This window comes from Vulpes vulpes, chromosome X (assembly GCF_048418805.1).
Source record: "Vulpes vulpes isolate BD-2025 chromosome X, VulVul3, whole genome shotgun sequence".
NCBI classification, from domain to species: domain Eukaryota; kingdom Metazoa; phylum Chordata; class Mammalia; order Carnivora; family Canidae; genus Vulpes; species Vulpes vulpes.
In genome coordinates, this window is record NC_132796.1 from 32971465 (window position 1) to 32983188 (window position 11724).

At 52.5% G+C, this 11724-nt stretch overlaps 1 protein-coding gene across 2 annotated transcripts in view; it reads right to left on the minus strand.

Annotated features, from left to right (window-relative positions):
* SRPX (sushi repeat containing protein X-linked) overlaps positions 1-9805 on the minus strand; it is a 111116-nt gene extending 101311 nt beyond the window's left edge. The window contains exon 1 of one of the 2 annotated variants that reach the window (XM_072744568.1): positions 9559-9805. In XM_072744568.1, coding sequence (XP_072600669.1) covers positions 9559-9649 — 91 coding nt within the window. In that variant the 5' untranslated portion in view covers positions 9650-9805. The remainder of the gene's footprint in view (positions 1-9558) is intronic. The other variant, XM_072744567.1, reaches the window with a different exon arrangement.
* Positions 9806-11724: the final 1919 nt, after the last annotated feature.

The following is an 11724-nucleotide window of genomic DNA, read 5'->3' on the forward strand; positions in this document are numbered from 1 at the left end:
ACTGAAGGTGGCTCTGCTGCTGCTTGGAGGTCAGGCCTTGGAGGACTTCAAAGGACATGGAGTCCAGGTTCCCCCTTGGGGCTGGGTTTGTTTTGGAGCTGGAAGAGCGAGTAGAGACCTAAAGGCTGTGCAGGCTTATCTCAGGAATGTCGGGAACTGCGGAAAGGAAGTCTAGGGACCAGGAGGGAGGCAAAGCCCAGAGGAGAGGGGGGAGGAGGCGAGGGGGCGACTGTGTGGCAGATGGGAACAGGCACGCCGCCTGCTCTTGGCAAAGGCGCTGAAGTCATTCATCACACCAGTACTTCTGAAATTTCACTGTGGAGAAGGATTGGTGGGTGGGGGGATCTTCTTAACATGTGAGCGCTGCTTGGGTAGGTCTCGGACAGGGCCTGAGCTTCTGCATTCCTCTTTCTCTTTCTTTCTTTCTTTCTTTCTTTCTTTCTTTCTTTCTTTCTTCCTTCCTTCCTTCTTTCTTTTTTGAATTGCATTTGCCGACATACAGTACAGCATTATTTCTCGACGTAGTTCTCAAGAATCCATCAGTTGCACATAACACCCGGCGCCCCACGTCTGACCCGCTCCCAGGGGATCCAAGGATCCGCGCGTGCCAGGGTGCGGCCCGGGTGAGCCAGCACGCTCTTTTGGTTGGTTCTGTTCTCCTCTGAAACAGCCACAAGCTCCGAAAGGCTATGGCGGGTTCCACTGGGGCGAGCCACTGACGCCCAGGACGGCCAGGCATCAGGTTGTTCGGGGAATTCCCGCCACCGTCCTACCCACCGAAAGAGCAGGCCGGGGGCAGCCCGGGGGGGGCCAGCGGTTCAGTGCCCCCTGCAGCCCAGGGCGTGATCCTGGAGACCCGGGATCGAGTCCCACGTCGGGCTCCTCTGCCTGTCTGTCTGTCTGTCTGTCTCTTGAATAAATAAATAAAACCTTTAAAAAAAAAAGAGCAGGCAGGGTCTCAAATCATCCTGACCATCACTCTTCAATCCTGAGCCTTGGGTCTGCCTCTATCCTTTTCCTAATCAGCCCGAAGTCTGTCTTCTAACCAAGCTCGGTGCCCACGTACCCACACACGGCACTTAGCTCTCATTTTCTTTCTGATTTGGGCCCAAGGGTGCCCGATGACCAGCAGCCAGCAGCGAAAGGGTGGCAGGCAGCCTTAGGTGACTCTCACCACCATAGTTGGCAGAACAGACACGGCTTTCTCACTCAGGCCTTGAGTGGAAGCTGTTACCGACTTGGGATAAAATGATACCACTTCGTCAAAATGACAGATAATGTCAAGAGTTGCTGAGGACGTGGAGAGGCTGAAACTGCCACACACCGCCGGTGGGAATGGACAAAGGCGCAGTGGCTTTGGAAAACTGCCGAGGTATCTATCCAAGAGAAATGACACCATTGTGCCCACATGGAAACTTATGGGGATGTTTGCTACATTACTCATAATAATCAAAAAGTGGAAACGCAAATGTCCATCAAGTGATGAATGGATAAAATGTGGTCTATCCCATGCAATGGAATAAAATTCAACCACACAAAGGGATCAAGTAGTGATACCTGCCTCAACATGGATGAACTTTGAAAGCATTATGCTCGGTGAAAGAAGCCAGACACAAAAGGACAAATATCGCATGATTCCATTTGTACGGAATGTAAAGAATAGGCAAATGTGTAGAGACCGGAAACAAGTGAATTGTTGCCTAGAGCTTGGGGGTCGGAGTTAGGGAGTGACGGCTATGGGGCAAAGGGTTTCTTTTGGGGGATAATGAAAACGTTCTAAAATCATGGTGATGGGATGCCTGGGTGGCTCAGTGGTTGAGTGTCTGCCTTTGGCTCAGGGCATAATCCCAGGGTCCTGGGATTGAGTCCCACATCAGGCTCTCCATAGGGAGCCTGCTTCTCCCTCTGCCTATGTCTCTGCCTCTCTCTGTGTGTCTCTCATGAATAAATAAACAAAATCTAAAAATATAAAATAAGATGAAATAAAACCATGGTGATGGATACACAGTTCTGTGAATACACTACAAATCACTGTATTGGTTTCAGTGGGTGAATAGTATGGGATGCAAATTATATCTCAGTAAAGTTGTTAAGAATGTCATGACATATCAGTTGAGGAGCCAAAGCAAGTGGTGGAGAGAGGGAGCAACCCCAGATGCTTACAGCCCTTGAGGAACATGCAAGCAGCCCCAGGCATGAGAGCCTCCCTCGGCAGCCAAGTCCTGAGAGACACAACGATGCCCGAAATACACCGAGACAGGGGTTCAGCGAGTGCCCGCAGTGGGAATGATCCTGGCCTGCCCCTCTTCTCCGGGCCTGGCACAGTGCCTAACACGTAGTGGCCACTCAAAACTGAATTCAGGACAAGCCTGGGGAGAGTGATGGGAATTCTGAAGCTACCACTTAGCTCTAAACCCAGCTGTGCTTCTACAGCCCTAGGTGACCACAGACAAACCTCTTCAACTCACCAAGCCTCGGAGGCTCATCACTAAGACACAGGGGTTAGGTCTCGGGTGCTCCAAGTCGGGTATTCCACAGTTCCACAGATTAGGTGACCCACACAGGGGAGCCTGTATGTGGAAGGGAAACTCCTCAGGAATCTAGATAGGGCCTGAGATACCCAGCAGGGTCAGGACTGGCCAGAGGCGTTCTCCCTCTTAGATCTCATCACACACACTCATTGAGAGCCACCAGGAGGACACAAAATGAACGAGAGACTCCAGGATCTGCTCACATGGCCGGAGGCCTCGGATCCATGAGCAACTAATAGGGAAACAATATGATTCCACCCCTTGGAAAGCTAAATTAAAATCTAAGTGGAAACAGGATTTCAACACTGGATGTTTAAAGGAGTCGGAGCCTTTGTCTGACGAATGCTGAGTCAGTGGCAAATCTGTCAGAGTTCTTCTATGGATCAGGCCAATCTGGGGGCAGAGTCTCAGAAGGTGGGGGACGTGGCCACGCCACCACTTCCTCACCACTCCACAATGAGCCTGCCAACCCTTGGCTCAATCTTTGCCCTGTGGCCCTAATTTAGCCAGTGTTTTTGAACATTCCTGGATCCCTGGATCTGGCAGGGTCATTCAGCTCAACCACCCACACAGTAAGTGGCAGGCCAGAGTCATCAGTCAGAGGGTCCCAGGGCGCAATCGGCTTTGGAGAGACAGATGGTCATTAGGCTTAACTGGGCAGACACTGCGAAGAGCCAGTGACAGCAGACCGAACAAGCTGCTGGTACATGTGACCGATCGCACTACAGGTCACTGTGAAAGCAGGGCAGAAGAAATAGCGGGACGATATTTTAAGGCCAAGGCAGAAAGGCTGCCCCCAGCTCTATGTTTGGATTTGTCTGACTATTACTCATTAAAAAACGTTTTAAAACCAGTGTACTCAATTTACAACCCCAAACCTCTGGGATAATCCAAGCCATTAGGTCCAAACCCATTTATCTTCTCCCTGGAGAACAATGCATAAAGCGGCCTCCAGTATGAGCTAAGGATTACGGGTGAGTGAATCATGCAGCTCAGGAATGAGCACTCTAGAGGTTTCGGAGTCGAGTGCGCCATGCAAACCGTAAGATCCAGGTGAAACCAATTACCATATGGAAAACTTGGGAGCTTTGCAATGCTACCAATGACTTTTCTCTTGCTCAAGCTTTAACCTTAAACTGTGATCTGAAAATCCTGCCCTGGGAACTCCCGGGAGTTTCGAAGTCTCCTAGTATCATGTCCCAGGGGGATATGAAATCCAAGAGCCTCATCAATGAAGTAGGCCCTGACCCGTCACCTGTCGGGATGGGTCTCTTCTTCAGAGCAGCGCCAATTTCCGCTGACATTTTGCTGTCTGGCATTCCTTACTCTTGAATTAACATCTTGGAAATTCCAGTTAAATCCTGCAGGAGTATTTGAAACAGAATGCTTGTTCTCTGTCACAATTAGTTTAGGCAGTTAATTAATCCACAAAAATTGGCTGAAGATCGTCCCTCCGGTGGCAGACACTGTGCTAAGTGAGGGGTACAACAAGTTGCTGGCCCAGGCCCAAAGACAATCAATTACAATCTATGATTATGCCTACTTTGTTGGGTGTTGCTTTTTAAGCGAGGAGAAGGAGACATTGTACCACTCACTGTCTGCAACCCCAAAGATCACCTGCTCACTGGTTCAATCACAGTTTTCCAAGCCTGGCAATTTCATCTTACTTTGTATGTAGATGTTTTTGCCTGTGAAGGGCAGCTCGCTCTCGAAATTCATGAAGATGATCTAGTGAGTAGTGGTTCGGAATTGGGATAAGAGCCTTCTCCCCAGAAAAAGAACACCCATGTAGACTTTGATTCCCAATCTCCAGATGTTCTTAGAGTAGCGCACAGGCCCCCTTTGTTAGCCTTCCTTGGGCCTGCAGAGCTGCTGTCATGGGCATCAGCCACCCATCAACATCATTCTTTAGTATCCAAGCCCGGTGCTCCTGCATGGCTGCTCTCTGTGCTCCCAGGGCCTGTCCACCGGCCTCTGCTACATTTACCCACCCAGAGAAGCTGGTGTCTACATCCCTGTAAGATAGGAAGTACTGCCAGAAGGAATTCCCCACCTTCTTCACCCCGTTGTCCCAAGCACCTCATCATTTGGTGTCTGCTTGAAAAAGTCTCTGGGTAGAGCCCAGTTGTCATCAGAAAAGGCAGAAATGGAATCTATTCCCAAACCACATTCAAATATCCAAGAGAAAAGTATAGGCTTAAAAGGCTCCCATACACAATGCCCCATAAAAGCTGACAGTCGAGAACTCACACAATGGCCAACCGAACCGAAGGGGCTGGCTCGGGAAACTCCCCAGGAACTGGAGCTCATTCACCCTGCTATGCTGGAAGTGAATCTTTAACCTGGGGATTCATCATAACTTGGCTGCCACAAGCTCATACTATGCTATAGCCTGGCAAAAGGAAACCTTCTTCTGTTTAAACTCAATCTTCACTTTCAATTACCCATTTTAGCCGCGTTCTCTGAAAGGGGAATTGATGTAGTGCACATATTTGCGTTCACTAAGGAAGCCATTCAACCGCTTTGGAAGGGGCTGTAGCAAAGTGGCCAACAAAAATAATAAATGTACGCTCCAGCTTGTGGCTGCAGTACGTCTCTCGCCTTACAGCCCCCAACAGAGAAGGTTATTGCTTAAACAGAGGGTGTTCGCGGATCTAAAAAGCAACCTCTACAGCCAGCGAGCCACAGTGCCCACGCATGGAGATTCATGGTGGCACAAAGCCCTGGTTACCTATGCGCATTTCTCACCTCCTTTCTGTCCAGTGGCCCATCAGCCAAATTCGAGGGCTATTAATTTGATCAGCACAAATGCCCACTTGGCTCAAGGTGCTCGGCCAGGCACCATGAGAAACAGAAAGAAGGTGAAGACACCGCAGCGCCGGCCTTCAAGAGCACAGAATCTTGAAGTATACAGGCGTGCATACAGTATTGGACCGTCCGGCATGTGTCATCAATGGCACAAGAAAAACATGAAGAGCCATGGGTGTTTAAGGGAAGGCAGAAGAAGCTTCCCATTTGAGGAATCAAGGAAAAGTTTCATCCAAGAGAGGGTGTCGTTGGAGGATGGAGAGAATTTGGGCAGACAGGTGGCTGGGGTAGGGGGCGGAGGGCCAGGCAGGGCAGGGGCGAATTCCAGGGGCAGGAAGCAGTAATCGCCAAGAAGAGGGAAAATGTGACTCAAGCTCTGCAAAAAACAGGGAGTCTCTTTCCCACATTTTAGGAAACCAGGAGAGAAAGGCTGAAAATTGAGGCTGGAAGCAATGGTGCAGTCCCCTGAAAACAGCTGAGAACTTTCTAGTTAACATAAGAGAGGACAGGGAGCTGCCGCTCTAGGTTTTTGAGTAGGACAGTAACGTGATGAAAGTAGAGTTGTACTTAAAAGACCAGTATCTGGCCAGAGAAAGTAGAATGGGTCAGAATGCGGGAAGAATGTTCTAGCAAGCAAGAATGTTCTAGTAATCATTGAAAAGAGAGGGGCTATATTTCAATGGTGGTGCGAAGACTGATGAGGTGGGAAGGTATGAAGACAATGCTTGAAGGATGGTTTCTGGTGTCTCTTTCAGCTCACAAATCTGTGAAATGAGAAGCAGTAACCCCAACATACTGGACTGCACATGTTCTCGGTGAAGAAAATGCTAGAAGAAAATGTCCTGCTCTCCCCAGCATTCCCCCTCTTTTCTTCCCCCCTTTTTAATGAAGAGGCATTTTTTTTTTCAGCTCCTTACATGTTATAACTCCAAATCGAAATTTCTAGCTTAGCCTGCTCCTGGAGAGACTTTAATTGTATATCCTGAGCCAGGTGTTCAGTTCCTAATACTTATCTGCAAAGGCGGTTGGACTGCTTTGGCTGGTGTGGTCTGGTTGGGCTTTGTGCAAACCTCACTCGGTTTTCCTGACTGGTGAAACCCTGCTAGCTCACCAGTTCTCTCCAGGCATAAGATTCACGAAGCCTTTCTTAGTGCCCACCACGCTCATTCTCCACCTTCAACCTTGCTTGCATGATGAGGTGGGGGGAACCTCCAAACTCTCAGGTGTAAATGAGGTTCCAAGAGTTCATTTAAGCACAGAATAAAAACGGAAATGTAAATCAAAACCACAATGAGCTATTACCTCACACCTGTTAGAATAACTATCATCAAAAAGACAAGAAATAACAAGCGTTGGCCAGGATGTGGAGATGAGGAAACCCTCACACAGCGTTGGTGGGAATGCAAACTGGTGCAGCCACTGTGGAAGGCAGGATGGAGGTGCCTCAAAAAATTAAAAAATAGATACTGTGTGATCTGGTGTCCATTCCACTTCTGGGTATTTATCCGAAGAAAACAAAAACAGTAACTCAAAAAGATATCTGCATCCCCATGTTCACTGCAGCATTATTTGCAATAGCCAAGATATGGAAGCAACCCAAGCGTGCACTGATAGATGAATGGATAAAGAAGACGTGCTGTGTGTGTGTGTGGCAATACTATTCAGCCACAAAAAAAGAATGGAATCTTGCCATTTGCAATGGACAACATGGAACCTTGAAGGCATTATGTTAAGTGAAGTAAGTCAGATAGAAAAGAAAAAATCACCATATGATCTTACTTATATGTAGAAGCTAAGAAACAAAATAAAAAGCCCCAAGCTCATAGATTCAGAGAGTAGACTGGTGGTTCGAACGTTGGGGGGGGGGGGGAGTAGGGAATGGGCAAAATGGGCAAAGGGGGTCAAAAGGTACAAACTTCCAGTTACAAAATAAATAAGCCACAGGCATGTAAAAATGTACAGCACAGTTACTCCGAGAGTGAATCTTAGAAGTCTTCATTGCAAGAAAAAAAATTGTAACTGCATATGGTGACTGATGGTACTAGACTTCTTGGGGTGATCATTTCACAATGTACACAAATAGCAACTCATTATGTCACACACCTGAAACTAACATGTTATGTCAGCTACACCCAGAAAAAAAAAACAAACAAAAAGAACAGACTAAAAAGTCTCATCTGCTATAGGCATACAAACACAATCAAACACAGACAACTTTGCTAAGAACTTTCTATACATTTCCTGTGGATTTTTGCAGACACTGTGTCTTTGCTAGGCTGCAAACAATGAATCAGATGGCCAGAAAAGCTGCATCAAATTCAAAGATGGAAGAACTCCAGAGACCTTCTAGGAGTGGGAATGATTTACTCTGTGACAGATTAGCTATTAAATCTCAGACAGTTATATTACGGTGGTGGGAATGATGGGGCCCTTGACCCCCACATCCTTCTTTCAGAGGTTCCCAATTCCAGGCCTCTCACCTTCTCTCTTACTGGAGACATAATGTGCACTTGCTAAAGGAGTGCCTCTGAAATGATGTGCAAAGCCATCTGTCACCCAGCACTTGGGGTGAATTCAGCTGATGTGATCTGCCTCGGGACCCACTGGCCCACAGAGTCTCCCCTCTCCAGCCTTGGCAAACCTCTGGCTTGGACTGAAAACCCCTCCTTTAGGTTCAACATCCCCAGCAGAGCCCATTTCCCGAGAGAGACCCCACTGAGAGGTGCCCAACTGGGGGCAGCCTGCTGGCGGGCAGGGTTAGCCAGGCGCGGTTCCCCAAAGCCAGAGAGGAGAGCCCAAAGTGGCAAACCAGTTTTTTCTGTGGATGGCTGGGCCCTGGCAGCAAGGTCCACGACAGATGGATAGATGCTGGGACAAAGGAGAGCAGAGGGATTTGAGACGGAAAAAGAGAAGAGGCCCTTTGGCTGAGAAAGGCTCCAGCAGACGTCCGGGCAGCCCAGAGATGCCTGGGACCTCAGCGTGAGCGGCTCGCTGCTCCAGCTTCGCAACCTCTCCCTGCTCCTGTCCTGGCCAGTACTGCCCCCCCTTCCCCTCCCCTCCACGTTTGTTTTAACCCAACTTCGGCTAAAGGGGAGTGGGGGGCGTGGACATGGACTTGCCGGGGCTGAGGATGAAGTCTCCTTTCTACTTTGCCCTCAATCCGTTCCTACCAAAGAGCTTAAAACTTGCACGAGTCTGCTCAAAACACAAACGTTCCTGTTGATCACTTTACACGTTTGTTTGCCTCCCGCATTCATGCGGGGAGGTGCGGGGTATTTCCAGCAGCCGGCCCTACAGCTGCGGGGCACACTACCTGGGAGCCCTCCGCCGCCCCGTCCTTCACGCAGGACTTGGCAGGTCCACCCCGCACAGCCCCGCTGTGAAGTGCCCACACTGTTGAACGCAGAGCCAAATGTCTGCACGCTCTAAAGTCCACGTCCCCCACTTTCCCATTAGCACTAAGTTAAAACGCGCCCCTGGATTTCTTCTCCATTCTAGGGGGGCAAAGGCGCATCCGTGTTGCCCTGGTCCCCTGAAGCTCTCTGCCAACCCAAGACTCCCAGATGAGGGAGTTGGCTGGAGCCTTCTGAAAGGTCAACACCAAAGCTTTTGTCGACGCGGCGGCGAGAGCCCCGAATAAACGCCAGGGGCCCCTTAGATGCTAGAGGCCACGCCCCCGCCGTGGGAGGCCACGCCCCCGCCTAACTGCCGCGCGTGTGTCACCGAGCGCCTGCCCCAAGTCACCGCTGTCAGCTGGCACCTCTCTCCCGGAGGCGCAGACTTTCTCGGAATCCCCAGCAGGGGGGGTCGGGGGGATGCGGGAGAGGCCCCGCCCGTGGCGTCCACGGGGGCCGCTGTCCCGCGGCGCGTGCCCGGCAGCCCCCGGGGTGGCCCGGGACCCCCAGGGGAGCGGGTAGGGGCTCCTTCCAGGCCAAGCCGCGGCCCCCCGGGCCTCGGCCGCGCGCCGCCCGGTGACAGGCACCACTCCAGGTGCCGAGAGACCAGCCGGCCGCCCAACTTCCCTCCGTGGCCTCGGGCGCCAGCGTGGGTCCGCTCGGGTCCCGGGGGGCGCGGAGCCGGGGGCTGACCGCCGGCTCTCCCCTCGCGGTGCCCAGACGCGAGCCCACCGCGCGCAAGCCCCTCCCGGGGGCCACCGAAGCCGAGCCCCGGGCGGACAAAGGGCGCCCCGCCGGGGAGGCTGCCCCGCCTCCGGTCCTACCTGGGGAGGCGCGGCTCGGCGGGACCCGCGGCAGCAGCAGCAGCAGCAGCAGCGGCGACAGCAGCGCGGCCCGGAGTGCGGGGCTCCCCATGGCGCGGCGGCGCTCGCTTCGCTCGGCTCGGCTCCCGCTCGGCGCTTCCAGGGGGCGGAGGAGACGGACGGGGCCGAGGGGCTGCGCGGCGGGCGGGCGGGCGGGCGAAGCCGAGCTGGAAAACTCCTCCTCTCGCCGCTGTCCCTCCCGCCCCCCTTCCCTCCCGCCCGCCGGGGCCGGCCCGCCTTCCTCCGCCTCCCGGGACGCGGCGCGGGCCGGGGCTGCGACCCAGCCCTGCTCGGTGCCAGCGCTTCTCCTGCAAGCGGGGCAGGCCCCCAGGGCAGGAGAGCGCACCGCCTGCTCCCCAGTGTCTCCCTGCCCTCCCACCCCGCTCACCCCAGCACACACGCCGGCGCCCCGCCGCCTCCCGGATCCCGGGCCCCCGCGCTGTCATCTGCGCAGGGAGCCGCGTGACTCATCCTGTGTGACGGGACCACCGGTCGGGCCCCCGTGGCCCGTGCGGCCGGCTATTACCCGCCACGTTCGCGACCTGACCCTCAGGACCGCGTCTCAGTCCGATGATGCCCATTGTACCCAAGAAGACACCAATGCTTGGAAGCTTGCCCAGTTCGCCTTAAGGACACAGAGGGGGTTTGAAGTTCGCTGTGCGGTTCTGTGGCACCGACGTCCGTCCTACAGCTTCTCTGTTTCTCTTCTGTAAGGGAATGAATCGAGGGCTGGGCTGGGTGCCTGCTGCACTGCAGTTTGGAATGGGCCTTGGGGTTCTCTTTCCAGGGTGGGCTGATGCACAAGAACGAGGCACAGAAAGTTCTCTGTCTTCGCTCCCAGTCTTGGGAATCCAGCTGTTGTGCTTTTCTGCAATCAGATTTTCCCATTTCCTGAGTTGTTCTCCACCACCTCCAAGGACACCAGGACCAGCCTGAAGCCTCCACCCTGTGCTGTGGCCTGGCATCAGGATGGGCTTTCTAGGCTGCCTGCAGGACGGATCTGATTTCTTCTTCCAGGCTTTCCCAAATGTTTTCTTTTCTGTTTTGTTTTCGTGTTTTTGGAAACCCGCAAGGCACAAAGCAGCACCGCACTCCTTTCCTGCCCCAAAGAGGTCTCAGGGCTGCTGCATGAGGTTGTGCACTGTACAAAGGTGCCTGGAGGAAGGAGCGAGCGGGAGTGGAAATCCAGTCACCTCGGGGTCAGGGAGCCCTGTGCCTTGGCAAGGGCCACATACCTTGTGGAAGGGACAACTTTCTCCTTGCCACAAGCAGTCTGATCCACTAGCTAGGCTAAGAGCCCTGGGATTCGAATTCTTTTATGGAGAGGGCAAGCCCATTTCCCAATTCTCACAGAAGTCCCAGACTTGAACTTCCATCTTATCCACTCTAGGCCTGAACAGGGAGGGTAGGTTCCCTCATCTCCTATCAGATTCTCCACTGCTGATCCCTCCTCAAGGAGCCAACAACCCCTCAATAAGCCTCCAGTTGTAAAAAAATGAGGCAGATCAGCCTCATCTACGGCCTCCATCAGACCACACTCACCACCCAGTGGTTCTCAACCCTGTCCAACTACAGGGGGCCAGGGGAAGGGTGGGCATTTCATGAAAACGCGACATCAGGGCTGAACCCAACTCAGTGGAATGAAGATCTGTAGGGATGTGGCCTGGAGTTTGACCAGATGTGTATTTTTGCTCCCCAGTGTTCAGCGGGGCAGGTTTTAGGATGGCTTAAATTCTAGGCCAGCGTTTCTCAACCTAGGTACCGATGACCTTTGGGGCTTGATCCTGCTTTGTTGGGTAGAGTGGCAGCCTGTGCCCTGAAGGATGGTTACCAGCATCCCTGGCCTCTGTGCACCAGTAAAGATGCCAGTAAAACACCTCATTTTCCAAGTCATGACAATGAAAGAAATGCCAGACATTGTCACATGTCCCCGAGGGAACGTTTGCCCCCAGCTGAGACAACTGTTCTAGGCTCCCAAACAGAGGTGAATGCACATCCCACATTCCAGGCCCAGGGTAGTGCTTTCCAGCAGCTTTCCTTCACCATATTACCTCTGAAGCAAGTTCCACTCACAGAAACCAGCCTAAGTTCTACTACTAGGCTGAGAAGGAACAGCCGGCTCTCTCC